We start from the raw sequence: 16,026 nt of genomic DNA, 5'->3' as shown, positions 1-16,026 counted from the left end.
TGGCAGGATGGCGGGGCCCCTCCTGGTCTCATGTGTGTGTTCTGAACAAGAAGAGGGGGAGAGCTGAGGGTCAGGGTCATAACCTGCCAAGCCTCTCTCCTCCGTCTCTGCTACCGGCCTGCCTCAGGTCCCCTGGCCGGGCGTTGGTGGGAGGAAGCAGTGTGCGTCGGTCGGGTCGCTCAGCTGGCCAGTGTGCCCTGTGAGTTCTTCTGTCCCCGCTTTTTTTTCCAGATCTACTCTGATGAGTACCGACTTTGTAATGAAACCATGCAGTCTTAACAAAATTGTGTTTGTAATTCTGTATTCCGTCTCTGGGCAGAGTGGTGCCCCTGTGAGAGCTTCCCAAGGGGTGTGTCTGGGTCAGTCTTTTAGGCCAGGAGCAGAGGCTGACCAATGCCCCAGGCCCTGTGGTGACGCCCTTGGGGCCGTGGGTGCCTCACTGAGGCCCGTTCGCCGGGAGGCTGAATGCCCCGCTTGTGTGTGGGGGTGGCCTTGTCTGGTGTCATTCAGCCTTCCTGACGGGCCCTGGGGACCCTGTGGTGGCCGGGGTTGTTCCCTCTGGCGCCGGTTCGAGGAGCTGGCCTGCTTCCTGAGTCCATGGGGCCCTTGTGAACTCCGGGGAGAAGCTAACTTATTCTCCTTCCTTTCTGAACAGCATCCAGCACGTGTATGGCGCTCAGCACCCGCCCTTCGACCCCCTGGTCCACGGCACGTAAGTGACCTCGGGTTGCGTGAGGCTGTTCCCAGGCTGGGCCTGGGGGGTGTGGTGACCCCCCAGGTCCCTGGCGTTCCCGATGGGGAGGAGAGTGCCCTTCATTCAGCCAGCACGAATCCAGCGATTGCTTTACGGGAGGCGCTCCTGCCTTTCACTGCCCAGCCTCTGAGGGAGGCGGCTCCATGCACAGGAGGGCAGAGGAGGGCAGCCTTTGCAGGGCCCCCGGGGCTGGGGCGGGGCCTGGCACACCTTTGTGAACTGGGGTCTGGCCACAGCTGCTTAGAGCACTGGGGGCAGCAACAGCCAAGCGGGAAGCTGGACGTCCTCACCAGCGTCACAGCCTTTTGTGCTGACGGTAGTGTGTGGGTTGCTCGGCCGTGTCCGCCTCTGTGCCCCGTGGACTGCAGCCCACCAGGCTCCTCTCCATGGACCTCTCCAGGCGAGAACACTGGAGTGGGTGGCCGTTTCCTCCCACAGGGGATCTTCCCGACCCAGGAGTTGAACCCGGGTCTCCTGCACTGCAGGCAGATTCTTTACTATCTGAACCACCTGAGGGAGGACCCCGTCAGAAAAGCAGAGAGCCCACAAGAGAAATTTTTTTCACTTCCGGTAGCTGATGCGGGTTGAGTGCCATCCTGTGTTCTCTGCCCGCTGCCTGCGGCTTGCTCAGCCTGTATCTGGGCTCCTTGTCTAGAGGCGTGTGCGGGGCAGGGGTGGCCCTGAAGGACCGAGCGTGTAAGGACCGAGTGTGTAAGGAAGCTCCCGGCGCTCGGGGGAGCCTGTGTGGTGTGCTGCCTCGCTGTGCGGGATCCTCGGAATTGTCCCGTATCCATCCAGACCCACCTGCCGAGGGCCCGTGTCCTGTGAACAGTCTCCCCCGCTTGCAGCCCCAGCTGCTGCTGCTGGACATCTGCGAAGGTGTTGGGGCGACAGATCTGTGGGCCTGGGGCATTGCTGCGTGTCCTCAGGCGTCGGTCTCTGGGGCACAGATGCAGCATGACTGTCCCAGGGGCTGCTCTCTCACCTGTCCCAGGGTGACCACGCTCAGCCCCCAGAGTGCGAGTACAGACCACTTTTGCTTTGCAGCTTGCTCAAGGCCACGCCCAAGGTGCCAACCACGCCGGTCAAGGCCAAGCGAGTCAGCACCTTCCAGGAGTTTGAGAGCAACACCAGCGACGCCTGGGACGCCGGCGAGGACGATGACGAGCTCCTGGCCATGGCGGCCGAGAGCCTCAACACTGCGGTCGTCATGGAGACGGCCCACCGCGTGCTGCGCAACCACAGCCAGCGGCAGGGGCGCCCCCGGCCACCCGGGGCCCCGGAGCCCTCGGCAGAGCCCTTGGTGGACCCCTCCGCGGCCCCCGGCGGCGACCTCCGGCTGGTGAAGTCCGTCAGCGAGAGCCACGCATCCTGTCCCGAAGGTGGGGGCGGTGGGGAGAGCCGGGCGGGTTTCCAAAAAGAGGCCTGGAGCCCTCTCCCCAGGGCGGAGGGTGGCGGGGTAAAGAGTCCCAGCCCTCGGGGGCTCGGAGATCCAGCAGCCGCGGGCCTCCTGGTCAGCAGAGGCAGCTGCGCTTCCTCTCGTCCTCCTGGCTGAGTGCATCTCCCTCCAGACGGTGTGGCCGGGCGGGAGCTTCTGTGGGCTGCTGAGGGGACCCTGCCCTCCCCAGGATGCCCTGGCTGCTCCAGGGGGCCTTTCCAGCCCAGGGGCTTGGCCCGCCTTGTGTTCAGGGCTGGATCTGCCCCTGGCCACTTCCGATGATCCCTCCCGGTCCCCAACACGTGGACTCAGCATCTGCAGGGCGAGTGTCTGCTCTCTGGAATCGCCAGGTTCTGATTCTAAACTCTGCAAGATTAGCTCTTGCCGTGTCTCCTATCCACGTGCCTGGCGCTCTCCATCACTTGCACTCTCTTTGTGCTGGAGGGGCTGAGACATCAGACAGCACCACTGTTTAACCTGTGACAGGTCAGGCCGCGTTCTCAGGGCGTGGGCTGCCCTACGGAGCCCTTGTTGCGTGGAGCGTCCGTTCTGGTCAGGGGATGGACAGCAGCCTCCACGTGACGTGTGGGGAGGCCCGGGTGCCAGAAGGTGGTGGGTACCGGGGTCAGAACAGGTCGGGGCGGCCCCAGAGCAGGGTGGGAAGTAGGCTGAGATGCTGAATCCAGCGGTCAGAGTGGCCTCGGGCCGCAGTGTCAGGGAGGTAAGGGGTTGGGTGTGGGGGTCCCTCCCGCCGAGGTCTCTGGGGGTTCGGGGGCTCGCCCTTTGTTTACAGAGAAGAAAATGAGGTCATCAGCACAGCCTGAGGCAGCCCGCTGGCTGGGGCCAAATTAGGTTTCATACTCAGCTCTAGGTTTCAGAAACACATTCTGGGAATTAATCTAGGAAGCGTTACCGTGTTCTTTGTGGAATAGCATGAGTTATTTCATTCAATCAGTTTTCAAATTAGAATCTAAACTATTTTTATTTCACACAAAGTGAACTTTGAAGTATTTGAGCCTAAAAATGGAAGGGCACCCAGTTTGAGCCTTTCCAGGTTATGCAGGATTCCTGTGGCTCGTAACGGGCACTCTGACTGCGTCCCGTGCTCTTGGGCAGGGCACACACTCCCAGGCCCCGGGTTCCTCCTGCAGTGGGCTCTGCCGAGGCTGCAACTCTTGGAGCCCCAGTGGCAAGGGCCACGGAGGCAGGGACCACGCCCCCACCCCCTTGGCTGCTCCTGGGCGTCCTGCGCAGTTGCGTAGACGCCGCTGATGTAACCCAAACCGCCCTCAGGACCTGCTGCCCACGTGGCGCGGCAGCCACCCCGTCCTGCTGGGCCGGTGGGGCCTCCTCTGCTTTTGTGAGGCCCACGAGGTCCGTTTGACTTCATTGCTCCTGTGAGCGGTGGTTTGGAATTCTGCATGCCCTGGACGGTCCTCTGTGGGGGCACAGAGGAGCACAAGCTCGGCTTCTCCAGCGTCTGTTGGGAGCCTGGCAGGGCTGCTGTGGGCATGTCACCCTGCACGGCGCCTGCAGGGCCTCCCTGCTGCCAGCGGCTCGGGCCTCCAGCCCTGGGGAGGTGGCCGCCTCCTGCCTTGGCGGAGGCGGACGGTGGGCTCATCAGTGGGCTTCCGGGCCAGCGCTTCACCTTCTGCTGCCCTGACTCTCTTCATGAATGTCTCTTGCCTTTGTACCTGAAGTCGGAGGCGCTCTGCCTGACTCGGGGCATTGCTGGGTTAGTGGCAAAGCATGTCACTGGCCGGGACAGGCTTGGTGGGCATCAGCCAGGCGAGGGCTGTCCCTGCAGCTGGACTGTGGCCCAGCTGTGAGTGGGTCTTGAGTGGACACCAGAGGTGGCAGTGGACTCGCACCCTTGGGGACCCTGGAGGCGGGGCGGTGGTGGGTTTTCTGCTCTCAGTGATGGGGGCCTGGCTGGAGGTCTCGCTGTTCCTCAGGGGCTGTCGCTCTCGCCTGACCTCCCAGATCCGCCTCAGAGCGCAGCTCAGGGGTGCGTGTGACCCTAATGTCTGAGTGAAGTCACACGGAGTGTCTTTGCGGTTGAGGTAAATAAGACTGAGCACGTTTATCCGCGATGCCACGTGGACCTGTTCTTTCCGCGACACCTTCTCCTGGAGAGTCCCGAGGTGCTGGGGGAGGGGGCATTCCCCTGGCGGGGGGCCTCTGGTGCCCCCATCCCTGCCCCCCCAACCACTCCAGCCCCCCTCCCTGAGAGGAGGCCAGTGTGGGGGCCCCGCAGGCGAGGGCAGCCCGAGGCAAGGAGGCGGCCTCGCCGCTGCGCCCACTCTCGCAGGCTCTCATGGAAGCTTCTGCCCAGTGGTGGCGAGCGTCATCTTGCTCCCCGGTGGCCCCAGGGCTCCCTCAGGGGTGTGTTTGGTGTGAAGGGCCCGCTCTGCGCGGGGAGGGAGCCGAGTCTGGCAGCTGCTGCTGGACGTGGCCGTCAGCGTGTCTGCTCCGTGCTGTGTCGCTTGCCCCATTTCCTGAGTTTAGTTCTTACTCTGAATTTCCGTTTTGGAAGATGAGATTGCTCACGGGGACTTAGGTCTGCGGGCCTGCAGCCCTTTCAGGGCCTCGTGCTTGTGGGTCCCCCGCTCCCTGCAGGCTCCTCGTCCTGTGGCTCGAGGGACCCCCGCTCCTGCCTCTGCCCGTGCTGGGTCCTGGGTGCCAGGCGCCGTCTCACCTCGCCTCAGCGGCTGGGTGAGCTCTGGTGGTCCCTCAGCCCACCTGCGGGGCACCTGGCTTCCTTTGCTTTCTCCGGGTGCTGATCCCGGCCTCCCTCCTTGGGGAGGCCTGGGATGTTCAGACAGTCATGGGGCCCTTCCTGTGGGCCCTGGTGGCCTCCCTGTGTGCCCAGGCCTGGGTGACCCGTGCAGGCACCCTGCCCCGGCCCTGCACCCACCGATCCTCTGGCGTGTGGCCCGGGTGGGCCCTCTGGGGAGCCCTGGCCACCGACCCCGACGTGTGCGGTGGTTTTCTGTTCCTCCCTGTCTTGCCTCTCGTGGCGCGTCTGTTTCCCTGAGGAGCGACCAGGAGGACAGTGAGCTCTACGTGGGAGCCGGCTCATTTTCTGCCTCCAGCAGGCAGCTTACCACTGCTCTGTGAGGGCTGGGCGGGACTGCTGTGCCGCGGCAGACCCAGCGCGGCGGACGCAAGGCCTCCCGGTGGACGCCTGGCCGTGGGCCAAGCCCTGGGGCCTCACCTCTCTTTTGCTCCCCCCCCACCCCACTGCAGGAAGCGCCAGTGACGCCGCCCCCCTGCAGAGGTCCCAGTCTCTCCCACACGCGGCCACCGTGGCACTGGGCGGGGCACCCGAGCCCAGTGCCCTCAGCACCTCGGCCTTAAGTGAAAGAGAGGCCTCCCGGCTGGACAAGTTCAAGCACCTGCTTGCGGGCCCCAACACAGACCTCGGTGAGTCCCCGTGGTGAGTCCCCGTGGGCGAGTCCCTGTGGTGAGTTCCTGTGGGTGAGTCCCCGTGATGAGTCCCCGTGGGTGAGTTCTGGGGTTGAGTCCCTGTGGGTGAGTCCCCGGGGTGAGTCCCCCTGGTGAGCCCCCGTGGGCGAGTCCCCAGGGTGAGACCCCATGGCTGAGTCCCCGTGATGAGTCCCCGTGGGTGAGTCCCCCTGCTGAGTCCTGGGGATGAGACCTTGTGACTGAGTCCCCGTGATGAGTCCCCCTGGTGAGTCCCCGTGATGAGTCCCCGTGGGTGAGTCCCAGGAGTGAGACCCCGTGGCTGAGTCCCTGTGATGAGTCCCCATGGGTGAGTCCCCCTGCTGAGTCCTGGGAGTGAGACCCCATGACCCAGTCCCTGTGATGAGTCCCTGTGGCCAAGCCCCCGTGATGAGCCCCCGTGGGCTCTGCCGCTTCTGGCCGTGCTCGCTTCTGCAGGAGGCCTGGATCTGAGAGTCCCGGCCTGCTCCCCTTTGGTGTGCCTGTTCCCCGTGTAATTTACTGGGTCAGAAGTTGATCTGTTGTATTTCAGGCCGGTAGGCCACCAGGAGGAGAGCCGCCTGTCCTGAAAGTTGACTCTAGATGTGTTTATTAATGTGCTTCCCGTGCAATTTGATGAGCATTTTTTTTTAAAAATTTACTTTTAATTGGAAGATAATTGCTGTACAGTGTTGTGTTTTTTAAAAATTTATCTTTAATTGGAGGTGATTGGCATTCTTCGATATTTTTTCTTAATGCGCTCTGCTGGCTTCTTGGTGCTGGCCAGGGCCAGTGACTGAGTCCTGCCGGGGGTGACCGACTGTGCACCGTCGGACGGGGGCAGCGGGTCGGCATGGGGTGGGACTGGCTGTCGAGTGGGCCGGCGGGGGGCGGGGGTCAAGGCCAGGCTTGGGTGGGGCTGCAGGGCCCAGGACAGTGCCGGCATGCTTCTCGTGGGGCAGCTGGCCCTGCGGCCCGTGCTTGCTGTCAAGTCCTGCTGGAGCTGTGCGCACAAGTTCCATGCTTCTGTTTCTGTGTCTCATCTGGGTGCTACCGGGCGCCGGGCACTTTGCCGGACGCTGGAGCTCCCGGGAGGACAGAGCAGTCGCGCTGAAGGCTGGGCGCCGCTGCGGGCAGTGCCCTGCGTGGCCAGCAGGTGGCGCGTGAGGCCCGTGGATGGAGGTGGCAGCCCGGCCGGCCTGGGAAGCTGGAGCTGTGCAGCCTCGTTCCTGGGGCTGGGGGAGCGGCTCTGGGAACGTCCCGTGGCCCGAAGGTGCCGCTCCCGTCCCCTGCCCTTCTCACGGTGGGTTTTTGTTCTTCGCTCACTTTGGTTTCTTTTCTGGGCACACACGTTACAGTTTCACAGCACAGAGGGCGCAGCGGGAAGAAGAGCCTTTTTCCTTTTCCAGCTCGCCTTCCCCCCTTCCTGCGGTTCCGGGTGTCGTCGTCCAGAGAGGCCCAGCTTACCGTCTGTGTCAGGCTTCTCGTTCTGATGTGACTTGAGACGCACAGGGAGGGTGCGGGCGCTGTGCCCGTTGCCCGGCCGTTCCGGTCGTTTCCCTTGCGCCCGTTCGTTCTCCGCGCGTGTGCTCACGTGTGTTCGTGCTTTTCCTGAACCGCTTGATCAGTTGGAGAAGCTGCGCCCTCGATCCTCGAGACCTCACCCCTCCTGAGGACAAAGGCGTCTTCCGGGCGTCGCCGCGGCCTCATTCTCATAGTCGGGGTTTCACATCCATGCAGCCCTGTCGTCTAGGGCACCAACCACGCTCAGTTTCGACGACGCTCGTCTCCGTGACGGGCACACGCTGGCGCCTCCTTCCTAGTCCAGGACCTGCCCCAGGGTCCTGCGTGGCGTGCGGGTGCTGCCCCCCTTGTCTCGTGAGCTGGCGTGCTCCTCTGGACCTCGAGACGTGCTCTGGGACGAGCGAGGCCCTCCTCGGGGCGTGTGTCACGTCCCCCTGGTGAGCTCTGAGCCGGCTGTGGGTGAATTGTCTGCCACCTCGGTTATCACGGCAGGAGGCTGGGGTGCTGGTTTGTCCTGGGCTCAGTGGAGCCCCCTCTGATCACCTCTCACCAGACACCCCCTGATCTAGTCCTAGGCGGCACGGGGATCACTTGTGAAAACTAGATTGCCTGATGGGAACTGCAGCTCTTCAGGATCCCAGCCCCCAGTTAGAATCTTCTGTGGACTTTGTCATCAGAGTAGCTTGGGAAATTAAAATCGTACTTAAAAATGAAGCTTTCAAGATGTGTGGGCAAGTGAGTATGTATGGATAAACTGAAAGGTTAAAAGAAACGAGATTCTTCTGTTCAGTTGTGGGATTCTATTTTTTTCCTTGCCTTTCCTCAGAATTCTATGTAAGTATGAAATCTAACACCAAAAGGTGAAAACCAAAGCTTTCAAAATGAAACAATTACAGGATTTGTATTTGGTGACTGCAGAAAACACAGCCAGTAAATTGCGTTTTTATAAGGCAGTTTGGAGAAGGCAGTGGCACCCCACTCCAGTACTCTTGCTTGGAAAATCCCATGGACAGAGGAGCCTGGTGGGCTGCAGTCCATGGGGTCACTAAGAATTGGACACGACTGAGTGACTTCACTTTCACTTTTCAGTTTCACGCATTGGAGAAAGAAATGGCAACCCACTCCAGTGTTCTTGCCTGGAGAATCCCAGGGACGGAGGAGCCTGTAGGCGGCCATCTATGGAGTCTCACAGAGTCGGACACGACTGAAGCGACTTAGCAGTAGCAGCAACAGCATAAGGCAGTTAGGTTCGGGAGACAGTGGAAAGTATCATCTTAACGTCACATATGTGACGTAAGTGGCAAATACTTGCCAACGTCGGAGGAGCAAAGCGATGACCTGGGTGACGCCCACAGAAGTGCCTCCCCCGCAGCGTCCCTCTGGCCTCGGGCTGCACGGCTGTTTGCTGGGGCTCTGTTCGGAGCTTGCGGACGAGGGCAACAAATAGAACTTAATGGCTCACTCTGCTCTCAGCATCAACTCGGTCTTTTCTCGTGCAAAGGCTGCCTTTTTCGAAGCCCAGGGAAGCAACCCTTGGAGGCCTCCGTGGTCACGCACGTCTGTGAACGGGAGTGTGACTTGGCCGCTGGCAGGACCTGTGCCTCTGAGGCCCGTGGGGTGACCACCCGGTGGCAGCCGGGCCCTGAGGTCGTCTGTCCGCGGCACGCAGCCCTGTCCTGGGACGTTCAGACTGTAATGAGGGGGAGGGAGGCCAGCTGCAGGGTCACCCGGCTGGTCCTCTTACCCACGTGAGCCCTGCGGCTGGGCTTTAAAGCGGAGAGCGTGTGGGAGCCGACTCTGGGGAGGAAGGGGGTTTTTCAGGGGGCAGGTGGGTGGCACAGAGCTGTTCACTCCAGAAGCAAGGGCTTGAGTTGGATGGCCCTTCAGGGCCTGGGGCTGGAGGAGAGCCTGACTGCGGGGCCTGTGACGGCAGGAGGGCGAGGCCGTGCAGCCTGGGAGCCCGTGCGTGACCGGTGTGGATCCATGGCTCAGCCTCCTGTCTCGTCCCCGGGAATCTGACCTCCCTGCAGGGTCCTCGTGAGTCGGGGCGACTGACGTCAGGTGCCACGTAGTTCTTCATTCAGCCAGCGTTCCTGAGCATCTGCTGTGGTCGGTGCTGGGGTGAACCGCAAACAGAGCCCAGGGTCCCTGCCCTCGGGAGCTGACGCTGAGTGTCGGGGGGCACTGGCAGAGGGCACAGGACAGGGGGATGCCCTCCAGGACGTCTGGGGGAGAATCGGCTAGTCCCCGTGACACAGCTGGAGAGACAGGGACGAGGGTCAGACAGATGCTGGCTGCACGGGCCCTGAGCCTTCACATGACCGGACGGGCCAGGCCTCCAGCTCAGCTGACGTGCCCCACAGCTGGCTACACGGAATTCGAAACCTGCTGGGTGCACCCTGGGTGGGACGTGGCGGGGTCCAGTGGGGCCTTTGCTTTGGTCACCGCGTCTCAGATTCCTGGCTGCAGGTCTGCGAGCCTCTCCTGTTGGAGAGCCCAGCCTGGCCGATCCCGATGGCACGGGGTGGGGTGGGGGGCGTCTCTGTGAGGTGACCGCTTTCTTCCCCCGTTTCTCCTGGATTTCCCCTGGATTTGGTTCTCCCTGGCAGCGTCGCTTCCGGTGTCAGGGGTAACACTGATGAAGCAGCTCTCACTAAGAACGTACGTAAGGGGGCAGTGCGTGTTTTTGAACAAGGTCATGTTTTTAAAGGTAGCTTCTAGGTTGGAAGCGTCGCCTGAGTTGCCCCCTGAGGCCCTGACGCCTCCCCTGAGCCCGTCCCCTTGGCCCCGTCGCCCCTTCTCTGAGCAGCGGCCGCCTCCTCTGAGCCCGTCCCCGCTGCCCATGCCTCTCTCGTCTGCGCTCCCCCCCGGCTCTTCCCAGGCTCCCAGCTCAGCTTGTCCCCATGTCCTGCTCCCTGCCGCCGCCTCCTGCGGGCCCGTCCCCCATGTCTGCCGCCTGTTCGCCCAGCCGTCAGCCGTCCTGTGCAGACGAGATCTGGTCAGAGGCCGTCAGAGCCACCCTGGGCTCCATCTTGCTCAGAGACAGCCCTTGGCCCGGGGACGCTGCACGGCTCAGCCGCCTGCCCCCGTTGTGCCCTCCTTGGCCTGGGGACGCTGCACGGCTCAGCCGCCTGCCCCCGTTGTCCCCTCCCAACCGCATGGTTCTGCGGTGGCCGGGGCACAGCACACAGCGGCACGTCCAGGCCCGGGGCCCCTGCTCTGCTGCCCGCCTGACTGCAATCCCGCCTGACCCTTCCTCCAGGTCCCTGCTCAACCATCAGCTGTCATCAGGCGCTCCTGCCCCGGCCCTCCCCCGTCCCCCCGTCCCCCGTGCACCCCCTCCCCCATCCACGGCCCTCCCCTGTCCACCCGTCCACCCTTCAGTCCCTCTCATCCTGGCTGCTTTTCCTTGGAGCACCCGTCTCCCTCTGCCCCCAGCCCCTAGACTGAAGCCTCTGGCTCTCTTCAGGGGTCGGGGGCGACCGGTGCACCAGCTCACAGAGGGTGTGGGGTGCTGAGCACTGGGGAGGTGGCTCCCCTTCCTTTGGGCGGGCGCAGTCCTCCCGCTCTGGCTTTCTTCTCTTTCTGTAAAAACAATCACTGTGCAAGTGATCATTGCAGACGTCCAGACAGCTCAGATGCCGCAGCGTCCGTCCTCCGGCCGGGACCCCTGCCCCCGCGCGGCCTCTGCCCTGTGCCGTCCCCGTGCCACTGGCGCCCCAAGTCCCGCTTGGAGGACAGGGCTCTGCGTGCCCCCCGCATGCCACTCTCATTGTCGGGCTTCCGTGATGATTGTTCGTGGGATGTTGCTGAAATCGAGAGATGTGGGAAAGATAATAAAACCCACCGCGTGTTCACTCTGGATGTGTGAGTGTGTTTCCTTCCCTGCTTCCTTTCCTGTAATTGATTCTCGCCGGCCCCTCAGAGTCCCCAGCAGAAGGGGCTCCCCAAGCTCACCCGGTCTCCTGGGCTTCAGGACGGGAGCGTGAGAACCAGAGGACACACACTCTGGTTTCATGTGTTGCCGCCAGCGGCAGCTTTATTTTTTGGGTGGTGTTTGCACTCTGGGTGTGGTGTCTGAGCCATATGCAGCGTCCCTCAGCTTGAGGTAAACCGGAATGAGTGTGACCTGGTGGAAGCCAAGCGTTTGATTTCACGTGTTGGGTGGACCAAGTCTTTGGTGTAATTAGGAATCCATTCAAAGAGCTTCCCGACAACTTCCTCATGGATGAAGATTTCCTACGTATAACCTTAAAAGCAAATGTTAAAAAATGTTTAAAGGAGCCGTTTGAAAAATCAATCTGTTACGTGTTTGTCTTTCTTTAACGATTTCCTGTGTCGATTAGGACGTGGAGTAACCGTTTGAAAGACCCTGAGACTGTGGTGGTGTTTTCCGTCCGAGGGATGAGAGCGGAGAAGTGGGCAGAGCGTGCGGGGCCGTGCCCTGCCCTGCAGCCCGTGAGCTGACTGTGCTCTCAGGTGCTGCCCGTCTCACCCCTGGCCTGGGAGCTCCTTGTGGGCCGTGCTGTGAGTCACGGGTCCTCATGTCCAGTGACGGGACAGGACACGGCGCGGGCTCGGGAGGGCCTGGTGGCGTCCCCGTGGGCTGTCTGCCGCCTCTGCAGCGCTCACAGCCTCGCTGGTTCCCCAGCTGAGTGGGGGATCGCTGAGGATTTGTTTTGGGTGAAATGTGAAAGTCGCTCAGTCGTGTCTGACTCCTTGCAATGGATTATAGCCGCCCCAGGCTCCTCTGTCCATGGGATTCTCCAGGCAAGACCACTGGAGTGGGTTGCCACTTCCTTCTCTAGGGGATCTTCCCGACCCAGGGATCAAACCCAGGTCTCCTGCACTGCAGGTGGATTCTTTACCACTGAGCCACCTGGGAAGCCCTTGTTTTGGCTGAAGGTATCAGAAAAGCAGACTCAGAGCTCTTAGACAGAGAGGGGCTTGTGTTTCCTGGCCGGCTGTCTGGAGAGGAGCTGTGGGCGTCATTTCATCAGGGATCTGAGCTCTGGCCACAAGGTGGCGTCGTGGTCCTGCTCGAGGCAGAGGGCAGGCGCCAGGGCGTCTGGGCCCTTCTCTGGAAGGCAGTGTGATCAGAGCTGGGTCACGTTCCCCCCCAGCTGTGGCGTGGAGAAGTAGGGATCCCGCGGGCTCGGCCTGCGGCACTTTGCAGTGGGGCTCTGGTCACAGGGGAGAGGGAGGCGGTGGGTGTGGGCGGACAGCCAGCTGTGTTGCCTCTGAGGCACGCGGGAGTCTGCACCTGCCCAGCTCTCCAGTCCCTTGAGGTCAGGGACTGTCTTTCTTAAACTGCAGCTCTTAACCGTGGCTGGTGTCCAGCAGTGTCCCCATCACACAGTGGAGACCAGACAATGGCTGAATTGCTTTCAACTGTATACACAGTCTTGGGTGTGGAGGGAATAAATGGACCTTGAATTTTCAAAGTCAAAGACACGGCATTTAGAATGAACCCTCTTATGTCCTGTTTCTCCCACAAAATGTAGCTCAGACTCCAAGGGACCACAAACTGACACATAGCTAGGTGTCTCGTCCTGGAAACTGCAAAGAAAGTAACAGTTTTGTTTTAAGATAATTTAAGATTCGTGGAACCCATTAATAAAAAAAGAATAACAATGGCTACCGTTCCTTCGAACTGATACATAGAGCTGAGCTGAGCACAAAATCAAGCTAAGAAAGGATATAAAGATGTGTTAACTTAGAAGAATGTGGTTATGTCCTTTGACCTCCTGGGGGCTTTGGTGGTATGCTGAATTGTTGCCCATCGCCTGAGCACAGGGAGGATGGTCGCCCGAGTGGGGAGAGATGACAGGCGGCCACCTGGGTCTGGTGTGGGCAGCCCTCGGTCGGCCAGACCTGGAGCGGGTGGTTGTGGATCGGGCTTGGCTGTGTGAGGCTGGAGCCCAGCTTCCTCCTGGGGCTGCCCTTGTGGCAGCTGCTGAGCAGATAGGATGTCTTGCTTCTCCCTGGTCCTGGCCTGGACACACGGGCCGTGTGTTCTACTGGGCAGCTGGCAGTGTCCTGGGCACATGGGCTGTGTGTTCTACTGGGCAGCTGGCAGTGGCCTGGGCACATGGGCCGTGTGTTCTAGTGGGGGGCTGGCAGTGGCCTGGGCACACGGGCCGTGTGTTCTAGTCGGGGGCTGGCAGGTTCTGTGACCACAGATCCTATTTGGTGCCCTCTGGAAGTTCCCATCCTGTAAACTTGCAGATGAAGCTAGAATAAAGAAGATTTTCTGAAGGGACAAGCAAAGAGATTGGGAGTGATTGAAATTCACCTTGGGCATGGAAGGATGTGGGCAACACGGCAGTGGGATTGTTTGACGTCTTTAGAATCAAGTCAAGGGCTCTGGGAGGGTGGCCGTGGTGGCTTTGGTGGTGATGGTGATGGTGGTCACGGTGGTGATGATGTAATGGTGGTTGGTGATGATGCAATGGTGGCGATGATGCAATGGTGGCGATGATGCAATAGTGGCGATGATGCAATGGTGGCGATGATGCAATGGTGGCGATGATGCAATGGTGATGATGTAATGTGGTGATGATGTAATGTGGTGATGATGTAATGGTGGTGATGATGTAATGGTGATGATGTAATGGTGGCGATGATGTAATGGTGATGATGTAATGTGATGATGTAATGTGGTGATGATGTAATGGTGGTGATGTAATGGTGATGATGTAATGGTGATGATGTAATGGTGGTGATGATGTAATGGTGGTGATGGCGATGAGGATGGTAGTGACGGTGGTGGTGATGGTGATGGTGGTCATGGTGAGGTGGTGGTGACCACTGGATTTGAGTGCTTGCTCTGTGTCAGGTTCATGGAAATACATGGGATCCCTGAGAAGGAGCTCAGAGAGGCAGGGGCACAATGGCCGTCCACACCCTCCTGAGTCCCTTTCTCTGTGTTTGCAGACACAGGCCCATCTCTCTCTGCACTTCTTCCTGGAGTCGTTGGTCGTCCTCCTTCCTGGGGGACCCTGGCCCTGAGCGCCACGTTCCCTCTCTCGCTTCCCTTCTCGTGCCGTCCATCCGTCTGTCTGGTTGGTGCTCACAGGCAGGAAGGGAAGTTGTGCCCGTTAACGGTGAGCAGCGCGAAAGTGGAGGAGGAGCGTGGCTGGGTGCCGTTTTGACTTTCTCACCCCCAAGCCTGCTGTGATTGTCGCAGGCTGGAGTTGGCATCTCTTCACTGCAGGGAACACAGCATCGCGTTGTAGGGGCTGTGGGGCGGAGAGGCTGGACATGGTGGGGCCTGTGCGGCGGAAGAGCAGGTGGAAGCCGATGAGCAGCAGGACTCTAGCGGTGGTGGGTCAGGAAACTGTAATCTGACCCAGCTGACGGGACCAGACGGGCCGAGGAGGAGCGGGAGCCGCCCGGGCAGGGAGTCCCGTCCGCTCTGTGCTCCGGAGCAGGAGGTGCTTTGCTTTTCACTCGACGGGGCCCAGGGGCTGTTTTCACCTGCTTGGCTCAACCCCGTGTGCATTTGAAAGCTTCACTCTGCAGGCCCATGAGTTGATGGGGTGCACGTGTGCACAGATGCCATCTGAAACGGTGGTCACCTGCCCGTGGGGCGTGCTCCTCCACGCCCGTGTTGAGGACTCTGACCTGCCCTGTCCCAGGCCCACGGGCCCCTTCACTCTGATCATCATAGAAAGGTAGGGAGGCTTCATTGGTGTGACAGTACTCTTGTCTTGGCTTCCCAGGTGGCTCAGTGATAAAGAATTGCCTGCAGTGCAGGAGACTCGAGTTCAGTCCCTGGGTTGGGAAGATCCCCTGGAGGAGGAAATGGAAACCCACTCCAGCATTCTTGCCTGGAGAATCCCCTGGATTGAGGAGCCTGGCGGGCTACAGTCCGTGAGGTAGCAGAGAGGCGGGCACGGCTGCCAACCGCATACGGCAGCGCAGTTGCCTCAGTTGGCGTGGGCTGCTGGGGCAGAGCCGCTCTGGCTGCGTGGCTGCCACATTCATTTCTCACAGTCCTGGTGGCCGAGAGGTCCACGGTCCAGGCCCTGGAGGCAGATTCTGTACCTGCTGAGGTTCACAGACAGCGCCTTCCTACGTCCCCTGCAGCAGGAGCAGGGAGCCCCTGGGCCCTTTCTGAGGGCCCTGTCCCCGTGCGGTCTGCGGCAGCCGCTCCGCTCGATGGGATGTCGCCCTGCTTGGTCACCGCGTGGTGCCACCCGGCCCTCTGCAGGGAGGAAGGCCTCTCTCCCCACAGGTTGTCTCGTGGGTTCCGTGCCGACCCTAAGCAGTCAGTAGAGCACCCCGTTTGCACGTGAGAGACTGAGACTCGGGGGAGGAGGAGGGCCTGCCTGAGGCCTGGGCCCCCCGCCCACCTCTGTCACTGTGCCGGGCCCGGGATGGGCACGCCTAGAGGCGTGCTGCGGGTAGTCACACGTGACCCAACTGGGGAGACGGGGAGATTCCTGATGCGCAGAGGTGCAGGGTGGGAGACGAGAGGTCACGCAGGTCGGCCTCAGCACGGGGCAGGACACAGGAAGGTGTCAGGAACGCGGAAGCGCTGGACTTGGTGTCGGGAAGTGAAGAAAGCCGTCTCTTCTGAGTCTGTCGTGAGGGATGAAGCGCTGCCGGGCGAGCCTCTGGTTCTGGTTGTGAGCCGGCTCCTGAGACGCTAACACAGACTGAAGGCTTTCAGGTGAGGCTCAGTCGGTGCTCAAGTTGGTCTGAAAGGGGAAAAAGTTCAGGTTGGCGTAAAGTGCTTAAAAAATGAGATGCCCTTTTTCTTAGCATAAGAGAGTCTGAAAAATTAGTTCAGAATGTCTTTTTAAAGCTGCGTTTTAGTGGGTGTGTTGTCTTAGGTTCTAGAAGTAGGAATAACCACATA

General features: G+C 60.8%; 1 protein-coding gene across 3 annotated transcripts in view; it reads left to right on the top strand.

The window, feature by feature from the left end:
• TBC1D22A (TBC1 domain family member 22A) overlaps positions 1–16,026 on the top strand; it is a 259,570-nt gene that overhangs the window by 21,551 nt on the left and 221,993 nt on the right. For 2 of the 3 annotated variants that reach the window (XM_055561589.1, XM_055561514.1), the window contains exons 2-4: positions 656–712; positions 1,802–2,136; positions 5,442–5,618. In XM_055561589.1, coding sequence (XP_055417564.1) covers positions 656–712; positions 1,802–2,136; positions 5,442–5,618 — 569 coding nt within the window. The remainder of the gene's footprint in view (positions 1–655; positions 713–1,801; positions 2,137–5,441; positions 5,619–16,026) is intronic. The other variant, XM_055561649.1, reaches the window with a different exon arrangement.

The sequence above is a fragment of the Bubalus kerabau genome, chromosome 1 (genome assembly GCF_029407905.1).
Source record: "Bubalus kerabau isolate K-KA32 ecotype Philippines breed swamp buffalo chromosome 1, PCC_UOA_SB_1v2, whole genome shotgun sequence".
Lineage (NCBI taxonomy): Eukaryota > Metazoa > Chordata > Mammalia > Artiodactyla > Bovidae > Bubalus > Bubalus kerabau.
Note: the sequence above shows the minus strand (reverse complement) of the source record. Positions and strands in the feature narration are given on the sequence as shown.